This window comes from Etheostoma cragini, chromosome 15 (assembly GCF_013103735.1).
Source record: "Etheostoma cragini isolate CJK2018 chromosome 15, CSU_Ecrag_1.0, whole genome shotgun sequence".
NCBI classification, from domain to species: Eukaryota; Metazoa; Chordata; class Actinopteri; order Perciformes; family Percidae; genus Etheostoma; species Etheostoma cragini.
This window is the reverse complement of record NC_048421.1, coordinates 17,867,886-17,888,297: the sequence shown is the minus strand read 5'-3', so window position 1 is coordinate 17,888,297 and position 20,412 is coordinate 17,867,886. Positions and strand designations below refer to the sequence as shown.

The window sequence follows — 20,412 nt, the reverse complement described above, 5'->3', positions numbered from 1 at the left end:
AGTTCTGAAGGCAAAAGGGGGTCCAACCCGTTACTAGCATGGGGTACCTAATAAAGTGGCCGGTGAGTGTATATCTAGTGTTAAGATGTTGTGTTGGAAGTCACCAAAGTTATTTATTTAAATTTGTACTAATAGGTGAAATTATGTTAATGATAACACTAAGAAATAAGTACAGGATGAGTTGTGCTTGAAATGGCACATTTCTGATCTGGATTGTCTCCTTTTCATCTAGTGTTATGGGAACAAATTAACAAATATACAAATTAAAAAGATTTTAAATTGGATCTCTTTCCAGTCTACCTGTACGTGTGTATGGAAACCGGAGATCCATACCTGATATTAACTAAAGTGCCACTGACGTTTCGGATCTTCATCGGAAGAGCTGATCCTGTTCCCAAGAAAACCACCTCTGGGTATTTTTCTCTTTGCCCTGAAGTAGAAAACACAACCACATTACTACAATGACTTGTGATAATATATGTTGTCTTCACATCCCTGAAGGACCATCCACTTAAAAATAAGAAACATTTTGTTTGGCTGTAAGAGCTAAAGAGGGGAACTCACCAGAGAGCTCTGCAGCATCGGTGGAGCAAATCTTCCTGCACTTGTCCACTTCTTCCAGAAAGTTTGGGACCTCAGAAGCCTCTCTCACAAACTCCGCAGCGTTGCAGGAGGGGATTGCGTCTCTATCGAACGAGATACAGAGTCAAGAAGACACACACCACTGCCTGCAACAACACCGGCGGGGAAAACAAGAATTCTATCCACATCTGACCTTGATGCGCAGTACTACAGTACTTGACAGAAACGGTGAAGAAAAAACACTGACATTTGAGGTCAAAAAAGAAGAAAGAGGAAGAAAGCGGCTGAGTGTAGCGGCCCATTCCAGATTGGTTTCTGTGACAAGGCAGCGCTCGGAGCCGCAGAGCAATGGTGGCTAAATTGGGGAGGATTGAAGGACAAACTAACCTTTGCCACTCCATTACAGGTCTGAGCTGGAACTTGAGCAGACACTCGGCTCTGACGTTGGGGACGTGCAGGGCAGCCTGAGCCTCCTGGGGAATAAAGACAAAAGTTTTTGTTACTTGTATTTGTTTTTGTACAAATACTTTTTATGGACCATACTTGATTTATCACTTTGGCAACTCCTACTCAAGTCCTATTAAAATATAGTTATGAGAGCCACTGCAGTCAATATTAGAACGATAAAACTGTATACCAAAAAATAAATGGCAAATGGGGATGCATATAAAATAGTAGACTGTGGTAAAGTACATATACTATAATTGCTAAGAGGAAACAAAGGAACTCAATTATCACTGTGATATAAAGTTATTACAGATGTAACTAATGTTCTTCGTCCTAAATTAACTCTAATTATTTTTCCAACAAAGTCCATGGTGACGTTTCCAACAACCAACAGTCTAAAACCCAAAGAGATTCAGCTACAGCACTATTAAACTAAGAAAAGCAGTACATCTAAATATGGGCTGGGATGAGTGAAAAGGCTGGTTTTATACAGACCTTAGTGGTCCCCTAATACTGTATCTGAAGTCTGTTTTATACAGACCTTAGTGGTCCCCTAATACTGTATCTGAAGTCTGTTTTATACAGACCTTAGTGGTCCCCTAATACTGTATCTGAAGTCTGTTTTATACAGACCTTAGTGGTCCCCTAATACTGTATCTGAAGTCTGTTTTATACAGACCTTAGTGGTCCCCTAATACTGTATCTGAAGTCTGTTTTATACAGACCTTAGGGGTCCCTAATTCTGTATCTGAAGTCTCTTTTATATAGACCTTAGGGGTCCCTAATTCTGTATCTGAAGTCTCTTTCTATTCTACAACACTCTTTATTCTTTCTCTTTCTATTCTATATATTCTTCTGTAACACAGAAGAAGTTATTGAATGCATCTAACTTCCGTTTGTGGAGTAACGGCGTGTGAGACCGACCCGTCCTGGACCCATTAATAATGAGTCAGTAGTCAATCTGTAAGTACGTCCATTGCACCCTCCTCTCTCCCTGGCTCTTGTAATCAGTTATTGTTGAAAAAAAATAAATATATATATATATATATATATATATATATATATATATATATATATATATATATATATATATATATATATATATATATCTATCCTAGGCTATTTAATTCAGATTATTTGTGTTGCAGTTGTATGTATATACAACATACAACTTCAACATAAGAAGAATGTAGCACAATATGGATGTGAATGCAGTTATAAATAGCCTACGTGACAATAAAAGTTCTTTTGGTTAAAATCAAACAAATAATTGTGAAAATTAAAATTAATCGTGATCTCAAAATAGTCGTGATTATCATTTTGGCAGTAATTGTGCAGCCCTAGGGGAATGCATATTAATGTTATATGTTAAAACCTCAAAGTGAAATATTCATGCCATGGGACCTTTTATGTATTTAAAAAGTGAGTTCTAGTGTTCTTCCAGCTTGCAGTCCTGCAGCAATGATGGAGCCAGCATTAAACCAAACTGTGCTTTGGTGACACCTTGTGGTAAAAGGTGTTTTATCAAGGTCTGTTCCATCCGTTGTGTGTTGCCGCCACTTCCTTCCTGTGTAACAGTATCTATGTATAATTGTATAAGGAGTAATAATTTCTCTTGTGACCCAGCCTGTGCTGGATCAACAGACGGCATTTACAGAAATAAAATCCTGCGATGGATGTGTATGGTTTTGGGGTACCTTCGTTTTGTAAGCCTTGAGTTCTGGAAAGATGTCTGGATGAATCATGTTCAGCTGAGCTTGGATCTTGTGACTCCTGACATTGTGGACCGTACAGACTTGTTCGTTAAGGATCAGGTGTTCAGTTGTGGACGGAAAGCTGCAGAAACACACAGAAAAACTCTCAGCCTTGGTGGGTTTAACTTAAGGTAGCTAAAACAGCTGGAATCTCCATGGAGACTGGTTTCAACAGCAAGAGATTACCAACCTCTCCATCCACTTCTTGTATTGATCTGTTGTCAAAACAGAGTCCGGGGTCATGTGAACAATCAGCGCAGCAGGGTCCTCCGCCCCCCCTGATTGGTATCTAGAGGGGTGACGCACTCAATTTAAATGCATTTGTTTCAGGTGTAATATATAACAGGTGTAGTAATAATGAGTCATTTAAAATGTACATCACAGCTACCTTGTCAGCTGCCGATTGGTGCAAAGAGCTTCGACGAACTCTTCAGACGGACACTCGACGATAATAAAGACTGGTCCTGGGTCAGTGGGAGTACAAACCTGCTCCGGCCGGATCTGTAAGACAACAGAAAGAGAAACTGTTCAGAGCTGCAGCCTAATAAATATAATAACTATTTACTTGTAAATGTGTAAAGCACCTTTTAAAAACGATAGTTTACACAGTGCTTTGACAGTGGAAATAAAGGACATTTAAATCAACACACATACCCATTTATAGACAACATTTTATTAGTGTAAAAGGAGACATGGGTCAGCTCTAAAAAGACACAAAATAAGGTGCAATAAGTAAAATAAAGGAGTTTATATCAAACAGAGCAGCTTCATACAGCACCTCTTTGCCCTCGTACGTGACACTTTTCCCATCCTTCAGTGCTGCTATGAGTGGACCGATTGCTGCTGTGCCTCTGTGGGGAAGAACATTAAATAAATTGTCAAACGATTAAAATATTTAAATCTCATTATCATAGTTAACTCGCAATTAATCAAACCTTTTTATCCTCAATGTCTTTTGATTCCCATTTTTTCTCATTTTAATGCTCTTAACATGGAGAAGTGAACCAGCTTGCTTTGTGCAAATCTTTTTTTTTTTATTAAAAACATTGCCATATAGCCTACTGTAGTGTTCAATTTCACACGTAACATTCTCACTTGGAGCAAATTATTTCTCACACAGCGTAACACTGTCCATCAATAAATGTTAAATAAGACAGATCCCTTTGGTCTTGTCAATGGAACGTTTGGCAACTTAGAAAAAGTAAACTTTCCGTTAAGAATCTCATCGGCGTCCATTTCATCGTCTCGTGCTCGCCATCCACTCAAAACGTAACATTACTAGTCTTTGGCCGCCTCGCAAGTTCACACAGCGAGTGTGCGGCGTGCCTGTTGTTGTGTGACGGTCTAGCTGGATCCGGTGTGGTGTTGTAGTTTTTGTAAAGTTACTAGTTGTTTCAACAGTATATGAAAAAAAACTACAAAAATTGCCATGCATAGAAGAACGTTAATCTTGCGATTAAAAAAAATGAACGCCGTTAACGCGTTTATTTAGAGTATTTGCAAATAATATCATTATTGCAATGTTCTACAACACTTTCGCACACGTTCCTCACAGCTCTAATACTTATGATAATAATATGATAGTAATATATGATGTAGAGAGCTATAATATAATATTTAGCTTATTTATATGTGACCATTTCAATCTTATAAAATTCAGGGGGAAGTAAGTCATAAACTTGTTTAACAGGAACATTGTTCACTCAAACCCAAAATAATTATAACTAATACAACTAAATAATAACCAACATTTGTCCACAGCTGTAGTTATCTAATCAGTTAAATGAGTTTAAGGGCTTTGCATTGACAGCATATGTTAATACTGTATTCAATTAAATCTCTAAAAAAATGCACCATATCAGACTAAATCCTATCCTTTTTAAAAAGATTAATAACTGGCCCATGTTCTGGTTGATTTGCAATTAAAATCCACTCACAAAGGCAAACCGAACTCCTTGGCTTGAGCAACTAAGAAATTCCCTTTCTTGGGGTGAAGCTGTGAAAGTAGAGAAGAAATATGTCATAACGTTCCTTTATGTGTACATTACATACAGGATGACCACATCTCTGAAGTGTCCTACCTTACATATGAAGGAAACCACCAGAGAGGTATCTCTGCTTGCTTTTCGTCTTTCACCTACAAGACATTAGGCAACGTCACTCATTTAGTCACTGAAAACACACCCATGTCTGCACATCTTCCTATTTAATGCCAGCTGAATTTACACTAGCTCCTTCATTTTAACTGCACCTTGCATTGTGGGGAAAAAACTGCCACTCAACACCACACTCAAAATATAAGGGATTTTAGACTTCGAAAATAAACGGGAAATGTTTCAACAAGCATTTGATGGATTGTGAGTAAATGTGGTTTGTAATAATGTTGGTGGTTGAGAACGGATTTGTGAACTGGCATGAACATTTCTTTTTAACATTAATGAGTTTCCCCAGCCTGCCAGTGGTCCCCCAGTGGCTAGAAATGGCAATAGGTGTAAACCGAACCCCGGGTATCCAGCTGAAAATAAAAAGCTCAGATGGGCCGAGCTGGAATCTTGCTCCAAGGTTCCCTCCCCTTTCTCTGCTTTGCTTGCCCAGAGGATTTGGCCCACCCATGAGAGGGAGACATCATGGCTTTCAAATGAGCAAAGTGGCAGTTGGTCAAGGCCACACCCCCCTCCCTCCTCCCTCCTCTTAATCAATAGCTACAGACACAGAAATGACACATGCTATGTCCTCTAGTGGCTCCTGGACTCACCTGGACTGTCTGGACTGATAGTGTGGAGGTCGTCCCTCCTGGGGGATGGAGGACTACGAGAGGGGCTGTTCCCGCCCGACCTGGGGGAGAGCTTTCTGCCGTCACTCTTCAACTGGGCTGGAGAGTGAAGGCAGAAAAGACTCAGCAGTCAACCAAAACACTTTAGGAGGAAGTCCAAGTAAACAAAAAAAAAATGTGGGTGGGGGGGAAGACTCACCAAATATAGGCACTTGATAAACTGTCATTGTATCGTCCGTGTACGTCTCTGCAGTATACGGGCGCACCGCTAGGAGCGTATGACAGCAAACATCACGCAAGACAGAAATTACACAAAGAATAATGCTTAATCAGTAAATTCAACATACACAGCTTGATGTCTTCCAGGGGTCCAGAAAAGGATTTGATGGCATTCAGATAGTTCTCCTTTGGTAAAAAAAGGCAAAGAAGAAGAAGAGAGACAGTCCATGTGAAATGAATACATGTGTCCATTAAAAACTTGCTGCAGAGAGGAGAGTACTGTGGGATGAGTATCTCACCAGCTGTGGAGGTCCAGAGAGAACACAATGTGGAACACCAGTGTCCTTCAAGGTTAAAATCATCCCTGCAGAGGAAACACACAAGACTTCAGTCAAAAATACTCCCATATTCATTGATTTGATTTATGAAGATATATAAAATCATCTTTAGCAGCTGCCCTACTTCCAAGAAAATAAAATGCTTTGTAAAGCAAAAAGAACAGCCACATTACCTTTAAGACTCTTGATTAATAAATGTGTAATAACATTAATTTTGATTCAAATCTATTTGTAAGTCCATTTGTTAAATTAGATTTTTTTGTTATTATAATTTAATTCAGCAAAATCAAACTCAACTGTCATTCTGAATGACCACATTCTAGTTATAACAATTCTCGCTAGGTTTCAATTTTTTAATCATAAAACATTCTCAAAATATTCCTCCTATAAATTACAAGTATTACAACAACTAGGTAGTAATTTTGTAATGTCAGACTTTTCCATTTTAACCTATTAACAGCGGTGAACACAACATTAACATAACAATAACAACTATTTATAGAACACTTTATACAAGAGATGTAGCTCAAATTGCTTTACAATCAAAAAAGGGACAACAAAAAAGACAGAGGACACATAAGTGACAGTATAAACCAGAGACCATAGGAATAATACAAATGTAAGAATTAATAGACAAATGTTGCTTATTTACACATCCAGCAGTTCCAGAGCAACATGATCATAGTATTCACTCGGAGTCCTGATGGTGAATCTCTGGCTCTTTAGATGCCAACGGCTCCACTATGTGCACCAGCACGTGCTTCACTGTGTCTGTCTGCTGCTGAGCGGGTCGCCTACCGTGTCTTTTTACAACTTTTACTCTGAAAACGTTGCTATGAGAGAGCTGAGAGTGAACCAGAACAGTAAAGCTGCAGCCAGGCAGACAATGGACCTCACTATAAAGCTGTGTGGAGCCGAGGGCTGCTGCAGAGACGGATGTTACTGACCTGACAACCCTCCCACATTCTCCCAGCTCAGTCTGGTCAGGAAGATGTTGTCCAATCGGGCAGCTTTCAGTCTGTCAGAGGAAAGCCCCGTTATATTAGTCATCTCTGAGGCTTCGGCCATCAGACCGACTACAAGGATAACACTGTGTTCAAACCAGCTTACTTGTGTTCCTGCATGAGCCTCTGTGTTCCTTCACCACAGTTGAACAGGTATCTGCAGCAGTGAGGAGGGAAGTTAGTCAGCGCCACTTTAATTTGAATATGTCCATGCATAATATTGTTTCTTTTAAAAACTGTTCTTTGTGTGACTATACCGGGTAGATAATGTGAAAGCTCTAACTAAACTGTTGTTTTTTTGTAATTCTGCCAAACTTTATTTAATTGGGGACCACCTGAAAGCCTCTTTAACCCGTGTGTTGTCCTTTGGGTCCCAGAGACCCTCCTGTTTTCAATCCTATTTTTTTTACTACCGTTGCCTCGGCCTCCTGGGTCCCAGAGACCTGTCCTGCACTCAAACGTGTACCCCTCTAGCCTCATCTCGTCCTCCGGGGTACCAGAGACCCTCCTGTTTTCAATTCTATTTTTCTACTACCGTGGCCTCGGCCTCCTGGGTCCCAGAGACCCGTCCTGCACTCTAATGTGTGTCCCACTAGCCTCATCTTGTCCTGGGACCTGATGGACGAGGCGGGAGAAGGGTAACATACCGCATCAAAATACGCAATTGCATATAAATATGCATCAAAATAAACAAGGGTCTCCTAGACATGAAGGGCAAGGCCACGACTGCAGTTGACATGAAATGAAAAAGGCCCTGATACAGTGCCCCTAAAGAGGCCCTGTATCACTGTACTGAGCTCAGGTTGAGCTTTCAGTCGTCTTTTTAAACCCCAATGGTGTCAATGTTTCCTCGGTTTTGGGCTGTACTTCACATTTTTAACAGAAAGCCTGTGTTAAAAAAAGAAAACATTAATGGAGTTGCACAGGTAAAGTGTAGGACAATGCTCATGTATCTTGGCCCATTCTAGGGCATCAACCGCATACATTTTGACCACTCTATTTTAACACGTCTCCCTGGATAGTACCCCAACTTCATGGACGTTGAATGCTAACTTAATGGCGTTTCCCCTCAAAGTAACTTTCCACCAGGCTCCAAAGCAATCGCAAGCCTGTTTCCCAAATGGGTGAGAGTAGTAAGAAGTGTGTTGTGTTGCAGTCGTAATCACGCCCAATGGTCATGTGAAAATGTACTGACACACCCTGGAGTACACTTGTACATCACTGCAGCAAGGTGAAAGTTAAACCACTGGAGGTCAAAAACTAAAAGTTCAGCTGCTGTTGAACTGCTCTTTCAGAAATGAATGATAGTGCCAACTTTTAGACTAGGACCCTAACCCACAACATGGTGTGTTCTTAACTATTTCTGTGAAAGTGGAGGAGTAGAGGAAAGTAGAGGACGCTTCCACAGCACTGGTTTCAAAGTAAAAGCATGGGCTACTAAAACTCATGACACATTTGTGTATTACCTGTTGTACTCGGAGAAGACATACAGTGACGCAGCGTTATCTCTGCTGCCAGCACCGACCACCTGCAGGTACACCGTGGACGGTCCGTGAACGTCTCCTCGTTTGTTTCGGTTCTCTTTGGTCTTCACCCGTCGCAGAGGCTCCTTCTGCTTGGCTTTCTTCAAGCCTGGCGGCTGCCTCGTCTCCGGGTTATTATTAGTAGTTGTAGCCATTGTTCGGAAAAACTGCAAAATAGTCCGGGGGAGAGGAAAATCACAGCGCGCGACAGACGGAAGGCCAGCGGAGATAGTTCTGCCTTTAATAACCAGAAGTGTCAAGGACCTGAGCTTCGAATGGACCGTATTCATAATAAATACGACACAATAATTAACATAACCAGCGACAATTAATCAGTCAATGCGTCCTCCAACATTTCCATTCGCTTTTTAAAAATAATGAATTACCTATAAGTAGCTGGGTGCACATTCAGCAAGACTGAGGACAGAGGTTGGTTGACACATGTGACACTTTTTCCGGCATCTAATGATGACCTCGTTGAGATGTATCGCTCATTGGTGTGGAGAATTATTTAGCAGGTCTGTGGACCAATCACAGCGACGTTTTAAGACACAGGGCGGGAATAGAACTAGTTCTTTAAGAGGGGTTTACCAAAACAAACCACTATGAAATAAAACACCTCAAATAATACACACTTAATTCCGCTCTTATAAAGCATCTTAATTATCAAATCACCCCCAAAATCAGGTCTACTTGCAGAGGGAGAAGTGCCATTATTTAAGTACTTAAGTAAAAGTATTGTTGCAAGTAAGTCATGCGTCCAAAGTACCAACAGTAAAAGAACTTATTATGCAGAATAAGCCATTTCAGAATCATATATATAATGTTACTGTATTATAAGTATTAGTGTGTTCATCACTTTGATGTTTCTGCTAGCAAAGGTGAACTAATGTTAACTACTTATACAGAGTTGGGTATCTTAATATACAATAGTTAATGTTTTCTTATTCTACAAAATAACTAAAGCTGTGGAATAAATGAGGCAGAATTAAAAGGACAATGTTTGTGTTATTAATGAAGTGGAGTAGTAGTATAAAGTAGCAAAAAATGTAAATACAAGTACGTGAAGATGGTACCCAAGTACGGTACTAAAGTAAATGTAGAATAGTTAAGAGTACATCCAGCTAGGTTTTAAAATGGTGGAAAACCTTCCTATAACAAGGGCAAATTGAGTTTTTGCAATGACATGTTCCTATCACATACGGCAATATAGTAAGAGTGTCCATATACTGTTGGCCTAGCATACACTCCTAATATCCCACTTTGCATTGCTTCACATTACGAGTCATCAGTTTGACCTCTCGTCCACAGAAATTGAGTCAAATGTACGGTTGGTGTCTTGGTGTCTAATGATTTGTCGTACAGCTGCTAAGAGTTAATTAAGACTGAATACATCAGGTTTTTATTTAATCATTGACTGGTTCTAGACGATCACAGATTCACATCAGGCAGCATCAAAGAAATATTTGGATTGAAAATACACGGATATAAAAACATAATACAGTGTATGTGTGTATATATATATGTTTTTTGTAATGGGTTAAATAGCAACAGAACACAATTTTCTATTCTCCTTCTTTATTCATACATCAGCTACAGTCCGGAGTACAGTGAGGACAGCAGCCTCTCAGCACCGACTGGACTGCAGGTCTAACATGATTCTGAGCACCAACACTTTTACACTGCTTTATACCCAGAGAAGCAAAGTTCCATTATGATACCAAACACAATGCTTTCAGTCACGTACATGGAAGAGGTGGGACAATTCACAAAAAGCATGATTCTAGTAAGTTGCAGAATATCCAAATGATTTTGGGTCTATAAATACAAGTTCCACTTTATTATGTTTTATTCTTAAATTACTGTACTAACCACTGAAATGTGTCCTCATTAAAATGATTCAAGACAATATGATTGACTGATTCAGCTGCTAATATATACTTACATGACTGTGCGTCGGTGTGTGTTTGTGAACAAGAGAGAAATAGAAGTGTTGATATACTATACAGACATGACTGAATTGAACACCACCTTTATTGCAAATGGTGCTGTTTTTTTTTTTTTAGGCTTTACAATTCTCTTTTAACACTGCAATAAGGGGACCAAGCAAATGTACACAAGGATTTGTTGTTTTACTGTGTTCTCTTTTTTTTAAATGTATGTCTCTATCTATTGTTGCAGACTGGTGTATATTTCTTGATGGGTTTCTGTATTGGCTTGCTATCAGTCCATATACATAGGGGAGCTGGGAGATGCTGGCATCTGATCCATGAGCCTGCAGACGTAACTCGCTACATCCACGGAGCGCTCCTCGTACATCTGGATGAACGGATCTTTCTGGAGTGGACAAAGAAAAAAGTCGAGTCAATACAAACTCCTACAAAATAACAACCATAAAAAAAAAAGAAAAGATTACAACTAAATTTAAGTTTGTTTACAAGACTTAAGCTTCATTTGGTATTTCATGATTGTATGCAGAGAGGCCAGCAGCCTTCAGGATGAACTCACCAGTAGCTCTTTGTACTTTGGCCTTTTCGACTCATCCTTTGTAAGGCTTGGGAAGAAAAAATAAACAGTGTTACAGGAGGATGAAGTTTTGCCATTTGTCCACCAGGGGACATAAGAGCAAGCAGGAGCAGGAGATTTTACTCCATGAAACTACTTGAAACCTAAGGGGTTCAATTTCCTGACATTACAACATCATATCTCTTTTTTTTATTACACCTGTAAGATATTGCTGCAAAATGCATTCATAACAGTTTCCTTACCACACGTTGACAAAGGAGATGAATTTGGGAGAGAAGCGCCTCTCGTCCGAGTTGCTGAGTTGTGGCGGGTCTCCCCTCACCACCTGGGTTAACTGGTCAAACACACTGTTCCACTTTGGGTAGGGGAACCTGCCTGTGGCCAGCTCATACTGACACACACGATAGAACATAGAACATGATCAGCTAGTGTTCTCAAAGTACACATCAGGTGTGAAACAACATTAGGAATACAGGGTGTTATTAAGCAGTGTTTCATAGTAGAGGAACTAAAGACCTCCTCCAATGACACAATAAAATATGAATACAAAAACATTACAAAGAGCAGTTAATGCCATCATTAATTCATTCATCACTGAATGTGTACCAACTAAGTGTCCCACTTTCATAGGAGAAGCCATGCTATGTTATGTCCAACTGTATTTATTAAAGCATACAAAAATCCTTACTATAAAATGCAAATACTGAACATTTAGGATTGCCTTTTAGAATAAGTTAAATTCTTTTGTATTAACTTTAAATGTACACTTTTACAAATAATGTATAATTTCTCCACACTCTTTAAGGATCTGGCTATTTTATTTCATCTTTAACCCTCGGTGCCAAGTTAAGACTCACCAGTGTGATTCCCAGACTCCAAACGTCTGAGCGGACGTCGTAGCCTTGCCTGGACGCGCTCGGGTCTATTCGCTCGGGCTGAAAATCAAACAGGAAACAGATTCAAATGGGAGTTTAGAAATAAAAGTAGACAGCTAAAAAAACCTATACCAGAATTCAAAAAGAGAGATACTATTTAGTGTTTCATGTTTCCTTAAAGCCCATTTGCGCTTTTAGGTGACAAGAATACAGTGTGTGCAAGACAAATAATCCACCAACATGTTCTTGCTCTAATAAGATGTTAGAAATCAATAACATTTACTGTTTTGACAGTTTTACAGCTAAGCTTTGTGCTTTATTGACCACACTGGCGGGATAAGAGTAGAGAGTATTCCAGATGTAACTAGAAGGGCACTAAGAGCAGAGACATCCGCCAAGGCCATGCAATGTTTCAAGGAAAGTGAAAAAAAATATATGCCAAAAAATATTTGCCTCATGATTTGGATTTAATCCAAAATGAAAGAGGTTCTTTTTTGGCCAATGCACCACCCTTCCCCCAAAGTTTCAAGGAAATTACGGCCAGTAATCCCGATGACATACAAACAAACTGAAAACTTGACATTAGTTGGCGGATAAAAAGGCTTCTGGGACATTTATTGCACATATGTGAAATTGCATCTATATACAGAAGTTTTCGCACTTCGACCTGAGCCTCGACAGTAAGTTTTACAAACCACCAGGTGTAACTACGCGTGTTTTAATATTTAAAGCCTTTCCAATAGAAAGCTCCATAGGGATTCATCTGCCAATCTTTAGAAAACTATTACACTTGGAAACTACAAAAGGGGCATGGAAACAACTTATGATATGTAAGATTTTACCTGGAGTTTGATGTGAAAAATGTTTCAATTTTAAAGGGGGTGCACCTAAAATGTTTTTTAGACTTCATTATGAGAAAGACAGGTGTTCATGCCCAAACTGGGTCAAAACAAACCCACTACTCTCCATACTCGCCCCTGAGAATACCAAGACATCTCATCACCTCTGGGCATGTTTTCACCTGCACAACAAGATGCCATCAGCACTGTGCAGCTCACGCGTGAGGAGCAGGTTCCCTCCTTCCTGCCTGTCAGGACTGCAGCATGACTCTGCATGCCTCAGAAAATATATGCATTGTAATGCAACTCACACTTATTTTTAAATCAAGGCTGAAGACTTTTTTTTTCAAGCAATTCATTTCTTACACTGAACTAACTTTTAGTCTTGATTTCTACACCTGTCTTTTTCTATTTGAGCTGTTTTTATATTCTCTTTAACAAAAGTTTTGAATTGCTCTTTAATGTAAAGCACTTTGAACTGCCGTGTTGCTGAAATGTTTTATGCAATTAAAGCTTCCTTGCACTGCCTCACAAGTTCACGTCGGACAATTTCTGTCATTTTCCGCCTGTCCTACGGTGCATCCCAAAGCCCAGAACAGACGTGCTGATGCAGTGTGTTGAACGCTGCAGAGAATCTGCCGCTGTGCAGGGAGAAGGCAGGCCCTCGCTGGCCCACTTTCAGGCTTGATTTAGATGCCGATGTCACCCAGCGGACTGGGACAGGCTGTGCTGCAGCACTGATGGCGTTTACCAAACGCCAGCCGACTGCTGTAGAGAGCCCGCTCACATCTGCCAAGACTGCAACTGTGTTCAGTCTGCACATGCGTGGCAAATACATTCTCTCACATGTAATCAGCATCAGTGGGGAAACAATTAGGTGGCAGATTTAATCGGTAATTATTGTCTTAAGTATTATAAAAGTAAAATATTGGTAATTTGCATTTTTTTTTGTCTCGTTATGAACTAAACATTGCAACACATTACATTAAATTGTTTTTTAAACTAAATAAGCAATTAGAAGGAGACACTTTGGGCTAATTCTTTTTTCTTTGACATTTTATAGTCTTGATGATTAACTGTTTAACCCGTGTGTTGTCTTACCGCCAAAATTGAAAATCAACTCTTTTGACGCTTTCTATCAGTGTTTTTAACTTTTTTTCCCCCAATGTTTGTCGTCAATGTTTTAACACTATGTAACACTAACTTATTAGCTTTAGTTTCACAGTTATTTTTTGAATTTATGGTAAATAAACCTCATTTATAAGAAAGTATACCTATAATGATTGAGTTGGAAAATCAGAAATTAGGAATTATTTGGAAACTAACTAAAATTAAAGGAACGTATGTCAGCTTTTACTTAATACTATTTCAAAAGCACTTCAATTTGTTTTTCATATACTATAAAATTGAATAAGACGCACAAAAAAAAATTAAAGTAGAGATTTGTACTTGCCAACGAGCATTGTGTGGAATAAATCATGTTATTTGGGGCAGTTAAAAAGAACATTAATATAGGAAAATGGGTCAATTTGACCAGATGACAACAATAATCGTTAAAGTCCTAAACAGCATTATAGCCAATATTCATCATAAGTAGTGAATAAGAGCTAGCGGTTCTGTAAAAATCTAAATTACTCATGCATCCGTGAAAGTTGCCCAAGGTAAAGATCATGTTGTTTATCCTCTATTGTAGCCAGCAAACAAACAATAAGTCAGCCTCCCCAGCTGTCCTGAGTCCGTTTTTCTACGTCATTGAACCTGCTGTAACCAGCAGTCAGGGATCAAACACCTGGAGAGAGTCGGGGAGCTGGAAACGAGAAACTGGAGCCGAGATTCCTGCCGCCTGAGCTCACAGCCGTGGGACGCTCCGGGTCGAAACCTCGTCATGAATGGAGCTTCTTGCCTCGGCCTGTCAGAGGGCAGAGTGTGTGTGTGTGTGTGTGTGTGTCTGGGTGCCGCCGGGTCCTGATAGTGCTTCACCAAATTTAGAATGGAAACTGCTGTGGAGAGACCACAGGGGCAGAGAGGAGGAAAAGGGGGGGGGGTCTAACCCCACGCCAGAAAATAACCTCGAGTGATGAGGACACGCTGAGCTCACCTCTTTGAACCGCCAAGCATTTGGTGCTCTCCAGTGATGTGGGTACACGTCAATTTACACACACACACACACACACACACACACACACAGGATGCTCATCCAAAACATGCTCTTATTAACAAGCAGTAGAGATGCCACTGAATATCTTGGGATGTTGGTCAAAACAGTTTTTTATTTTATTAAAAAATTATAATTTCAGACGGCTCTCTGTCTTTGAAACTGGTAAAGCGAGGACTAATGTCAAATGTAGATGGGTTTCAGTTTTTAGGGTTAAATTATGAAATTAACTTAATGAGTTGAAAATGTGTACGTCTGTTAAATAAATAAAAGCTGGAAGTATTTAGTTTCACATAGTTTTCTAACCTTTTTTTGGTCAGCTACGGTGGCAAATTGTGGGACTTTTTTTTAACAGAAAGCCTGTGTTAAAAACTGGCTGTGTGTGTAGTTTAAAAGATATGTCCATCAGGGCACAGATGAATGTGTTTTTGGAGGTTGACCCATATAAAAAGGGACTAATGGCTTTTTTCCATCACATAGTACCTCCTCGACTCCTCTTTTTTGGTTTTCCATTATGAAATAAAGTACCTGGTACTTTTTTTTTAATATCACCTCTGTCGAAGTTCTAAGCGAGCAGAGGAAATACCAAAAGGTGAAGTAAAAAGCTGCAGACTGCTGATTGGTCGGAGAGAATCGTCAATAATGACCATCTCATCATCACTAGGTGACAGACAGTGGTGTCCTGAACAACCCTGCCGTTTTGAAATAGTTTAGCAAGCGGGTTTTTTTGCTCCTTCCAGCTTCTTTTGAAACTAAATGTGTCTTCGGCTGTGATAACAGCCCCCTGCCGAAAATCAAAAACAACACAGCTTTGACATTCCGTGTGTGTGTGTCGTGTTAGGTCACGGCAGAGGCGGTACTGATTCTGCAATGGTAAAAGGAGGACGGGAAACCGGTCCAGTAGAGCTGGGTACGCGCCATGAAAGTGTGGATATGTCCGTCTGTAATGCTTCAGCTCTGACCGAGCTTTTCCCCAGCCCTTAAACTATAAGAGTCCTTTACATCAATAATGAAAATGATCATTAGTTGAAATTGTCACCGTCATGAGTAAAGTTTCCTTTTCCAATGCAACACCGGTCAGTTAATGGTACTAAGATGCAATGGGTAATGAGATTATTCCTGCTCCACGGCACTAAAAGCACCAAACACTCAATCCAGTATTGCTGATCAAGATTTCAAGCCGTTTAAAACACGCTTTCTGGCTCCGTCATCAAACACTCACTACCGTTGGCATTTCAAGACTCTTGCACTTGGACACTTTTACATTTTCAAAGCTAGTACCATATCGCCTGTGGCCTCAGAAGGCATTTCGACTGTGAATGTCTAAAAAAACCCACAATAAACTGCTAATGAGCCTAGCGATTCCTACTGATGCATTACAATCATCTACTGGAGTTTTTAAGGTCGGACACTTCTTCATGTCCCTTTTCTAACAGGTCTTAGTCATTCATCAGGAATTATCTTATATACTCCAAAATAGAACTTCTGTCCTGTGTCAGCAAACGAGTCAAGACCCCTGCCCTGAGTGACCTCTTTCCTATGTAACCGAGTTATGGGATTGACATACAGAATACAATTGCTAGAAGCTATATTGAGGAGAGTCTTTTACTTTGGAGGCCCATTGTTGATCAAACCTCTACCACTGTCCCTGTGCACTACACGATCTTTAAGAAGTGTTCCACAATTATGATGTTTTTTTGTTCTGCTAGTCAACTTGAAAAGAAGTGTACGAGTTTAATTTCAGCTAGTCTGGACTAATGGAAGTCCATTTCCAGGATCAGACATCCGGGGCGTCAGGCTTTGCCATTTCTGCTCTCTGTGTGTTGCCGTTCTGGAACTCTGCTCGCATAAAGAAACAACAAACAAACTCTGATCTAGCAAGCTACACTCTTAAAAGGTCCCATGGCAGGTTTATCAACATTAGTAAGAGTTCCCCCAGCCAGCCTATGGTCCCCCAGTGGTTTGACATGGCGGTAGGTGTGATAAGGAGCAAGGTTACCTCCTCTTTCTCTGCTTTGCTTGTCCACAGAATTTGGCCCATCAATGAGAGAGAGAGAGATATCATGGCTTTCAAACACAAAGTTTCCCCCTTCTCCCAAAAAAAGAAAATGTTTCCAGTATTTAATATCTAACTGGGACGTTTTAGGACTAATTGGCTGAGAAACAAAATAAAATACACAGGGTAGCAAATTAGGTGTGACCATGTCTCCAGGGGGGCAGCCTCTAGCTCACCACCCAGTAAGAGCGTGCGCCCTACGTAGGCTGAGTCCTCTGCAGCGGCCTGGGTTTGAGTCCAACCTGTGGCCCTTTGCATACATCCCCCATCTCTCTCTCACCTTTCCTGTCTATCCCCTGTCCCTTTCAAATAAAGGGATAAGCCAGTTAAAAAAACACGTATCCAGCTAACTGCTCACATTACTTTCATTTCATATTGTACGTGGCGATATTTACCAAAACAAGTTGCCTGCTGAGAGTATTTTGCAGAGCGTGTGTCTGAAGCATAGAGCCGCCCAAGACAATTGTGGTTGGTTTAAAGAAATGCAAACAACCCAGTGGTTGGTTTTCTTTGTCCTGTCCCAGACCTTACTCCACCGCCCTGTGGAGATAGGTCTGGTGATGGAAGACTAGGTTTCAGCATCGCAGTCCTGGTTTCTCACTATCCAGTAGAACAATGCTGGATGTGCTTATCTCTCAGAAACCTGTTGGGACTTACTGCCATGTAGGGTCTGCAGCCTGCGTCTCGGGTTTTGGCGATGGAGTCCACCAGCTGACCGCTGATGCCAAAGTCACACAGCTTTATGTTGCCGTTCCTGTCCAGGAGGATGTTTGACGGCTTTATGTCTGAAGAAGGGTGAAGAGAAACAGGCGGTTAAATAAAAAGAAGAAAAGAAACCTGAAGGTCAGCAAAATCCGATTGGAGATAATAACATTAGGTATGTTCTTACCTCTGTGGATTATTTTCAAGTTTTCTTTTAAGTGGTTAAGGGCCTTCACAGTCTGCAAAACACGGAGAAGGATTTATCAGCACGAGTGGAACATCTGGCATTGTTATTTTTTTTTAAAGTGGGACAGGATCGCCACTAGGACTTACCGCTAATGTTATTTTCCCTAATATTTCCTCTGGAATCACGTCGTCTAATGAGCAATATACAAATTTGTAAAACTTGTCTAACGAGGTAGCCATAAGTTCCATACAAATCCAACAGTCGCCCTGAAAGAGAAGAGAGTCAGTCGCGAGTTTTCAATTCAAACGCATCACTTTGATAATGAAATGAGAGTGGAGGTCACCTCTCTGAACAGAGCCCCATAAAACTGCACGATGTAGGGACAGTCGCTACTTCTCATGACCACGTCAAGGTCCATCAGCAGCTGCTTCTGTTCCTTCTCGTCAACCGTTGACCGAATTCTCTGCAAAACGAGATTAAACAAAGATACGTAGTCACTGGTGTTGTCTAATGTGTTGTTGATATATATACATATAGGGCAGAATGTGCCTTTGGGGGAGGGGGGGGGGGCATATCAGAGTGGGGGGTCTGGATGTCCCCCCCCCCAGGGAAGTTTTGAGCAAACAACTTCTGTTTCTGTATGGGAATACACTTCTATGCACCGATTTACAGTGGAAATACCTTTATTTAGCCTATCTGAAGGAAGTAAAACACAGAGGACAATTCAAAAGTAGTGCCCGACCGATAAAGGATTTTAGGCCAACACCGATACAAATATTTGGTTATTTAAAAATCCAATATTCTGAAATATTGCTATTTATTTATTTTTTTAAATAAATCCAGAAACCACGTAACAAGTTCCTAAAAGGTTTTTGTAGTTATTTATGAGTTTTCACTAAAGTAATCATTTGTTAAAAGAACAGAGGAACATCCAAAATATTAAAGTTCTGATTAATAAAATATAGAAAAATACAAACTTAAGATATGAAGCTTAAAGTCCTTTGAACAAAAACACAATGTCAAAAATAATCTGTGTTGCCAACACAACAGGGACGTTGCAGCGCGTCCTCTGGTGGACACACTATGCAACGCCAACACTCATAACATGGTTGACGTCCGTTTTTATTTTATTTAAAAAAAAAAACCTTTATCAGAATCCTTTGACATTATAATTGATTCGGATGAATCAATATTTAAAAAAAAGAAACTGTTTATATCTGCCCTTATAAATGTCGATACCGATAGTTTGGGAAATGGCTAATATGATACAGCGGTCAGGCTCTATTCAAAATATATCAAAAATATATTAGAATATATGTGGTTGCGTGTCATTTGACATTTTTAAGTGGGTACAGGGAAATCCTGGAGCTTTCTTAGAGGGTATAGGCCTACTGCGTATACCTGAGTCTCACGTAGACTACACCAGTGCACGTGGTCGACATCAACTCTGCGCCTGGATATCTACATATCATTAAAAAAAATCAATTACCTTGACCGCCATGATCTGGTTACTCGGCTTGTGCACCATCTTATTGACGGAGCCGTAAGCCCCGCGGCCGATCTCGCCCAGATCTTTGAGGTCCTCGGCTGTGAAGTCCCAGTGCTGCTCTGGGGAGATCTTCAGCTTTCCTGATGACTCGATACTGTGCGTTCTCAGCCTCTCTCTGCCCGAAACCAGAAGTGGACGTGAGTGTAAAGAGAACAGAAACGCCCAAAATATCTAAATGTAGTAACCCTGGACTTATCCTCTCCAGGACTGACATGGTTTACTCACATGTGCGGGTTTTGAAAGGGCGGCCCGGCTGTGTTCAGTGTGAATCTAGTCGCGGGTTTGATCGGAGGGTTGGCAAAGTTCAGCTTCAGAGCTTTGCGTTTACCTGAGCGGGGGGGGGAAAAATGGTAACGTGATTGGATGTTAATTCAAGCAACACATGTTGAGGGTTGAGCAAGACTGGAAGCAAACTCACCCCACGTGGAAGGACAGAATGACAAAACCAACACAATCCATAAAATGAGATAACAGAGGGAGTGAGGAGACAAGGAAATGTATCCAAATTTACTCAAATCCATGGATGTCATGCTTTCCATAGAACAAGGGGAGAAGAGGCAACTTCTGCATCACCATATATGGATGTTTAAAAAAATAAATGTAAAATTTGCTGTCATATGTCCACAAACATACTCACCGATGAGCCATGGATAAGTCTGGTGATAGGGTTACTATTTTGTCTTGTCAACAAATCTCATTAAAAGACCAAAACCAACAACGAATATATGTATTAACAAGGTGTGTGTGTGTCACAGCCTGATATATATTTCTTCCTCTGTGCCATAGAGCTCTGTTGTTGTTAAAAACACACCAATGAGCCACACCGTTGCCCTGGGTGACACACACACACACACACACACACACACACACACACACACACACA

General features: G+C 40.4%; 2 protein-coding genes across 6 annotated transcripts in view; both read right to left on the bottom strand.

Annotated features, from left to right (window-relative positions):
• The window catches only part of elac2 (elaC ribonuclease Z 2), a 14,807-nt gene extending 5,700 nt beyond the window's left edge, over window positions 1-9,107 (bottom strand). The window contains exons 1-17 of one of the 2 annotated variants that reach the window (XM_034895398.1): window positions 9,027-9,107; window positions 8,584-8,807; window positions 7,224-7,274; window positions 7,061-7,131; window positions 6,075-6,139; window positions 5,904-5,961; window positions 5,756-5,824; window positions 5,539-5,655; window positions 4,865-4,920; window positions 4,721-4,779; window positions 3,562-3,634; window positions 3,172-3,284; window positions 2,974-3,072; window positions 2,727-2,865; window positions 970-1,055; window positions 565-686; window positions 334-430 (exon numbers count right to left, since the gene is read on the bottom strand). In XM_034895398.1, coding sequence (XP_034751289.1) covers window positions 334-430; window positions 565-686; window positions 970-1,055; window positions 2,727-2,865; window positions 2,974-3,072; window positions 3,172-3,284; window positions 3,562-3,634; window positions 4,721-4,779; window positions 4,865-4,920; window positions 5,539-5,655; window positions 5,756-5,824; window positions 5,904-5,961; window positions 6,075-6,139; window positions 7,061-7,131; window positions 7,224-7,274; window positions 8,584-8,795 — 1,487 coding nt within the window. In that variant the 5' untranslated portion in view covers window positions 8,796-8,807; window positions 9,027-9,107. Of the gene's footprint in view, window positions 1-333; window positions 431-564; window positions 687-969; window positions 1,056-2,726; window positions 2,866-2,973; window positions 3,073-3,171; window positions 3,285-3,561; window positions 3,635-4,720; window positions 4,780-4,864; window positions 4,921-5,538; window positions 5,656-5,755; window positions 5,825-5,903; window positions 5,962-6,074; window positions 6,140-7,060; window positions 7,132-7,223; window positions 7,275-8,583 lie in introns of both variants that reach the window. The other variant, XM_034895397.1, reaches the window with a different exon arrangement.
• Window positions 9,108-10,208: 1,101 nt separating this feature from the next.
• The window catches only part of map2k4a (mitogen-activated protein kinase kinase 4a), a 14,530-nt gene continuing 4,326 nt past the window's right edge, over window positions 10,209-20,412 (bottom strand). For 3 of the 4 annotated variants that reach the window (XM_034895400.1, XM_034895401.1, XM_034895403.1), the window contains 10 exons: window positions 19,755-19,857; window positions 19,470-19,644; window positions 18,324-18,443; window positions 18,127-18,246; window positions 17,981-18,032; window positions 17,749-17,876; window positions 12,024-12,101; window positions 11,409-11,557; window positions 11,149-11,194; window positions 10,209-10,977 (listed from right to left, as the gene is read on the bottom strand). In XM_034895400.1, the coding sequence (XP_034751291.1) occupies window positions 10,864-10,977; window positions 11,149-11,194; window positions 11,409-11,557; window positions 12,024-12,101; window positions 17,749-17,876; window positions 17,981-18,032; window positions 18,127-18,246; window positions 18,324-18,443; window positions 19,470-19,644; window positions 19,755-19,857 (1,085 nt within the window). In that variant the 3' untranslated portion in view covers window positions 10,209-10,863. The remainder of the gene's footprint in view (window positions 10,978-11,148; window positions 11,195-11,408; window positions 11,558-12,023; window positions 12,102-17,748; window positions 17,877-17,980; window positions 18,033-18,126; window positions 18,247-18,323; window positions 18,444-19,469; window positions 19,645-19,754; window positions 19,858-20,412) is intronic. The other variant, XM_034895402.1, reaches the window with a different exon arrangement.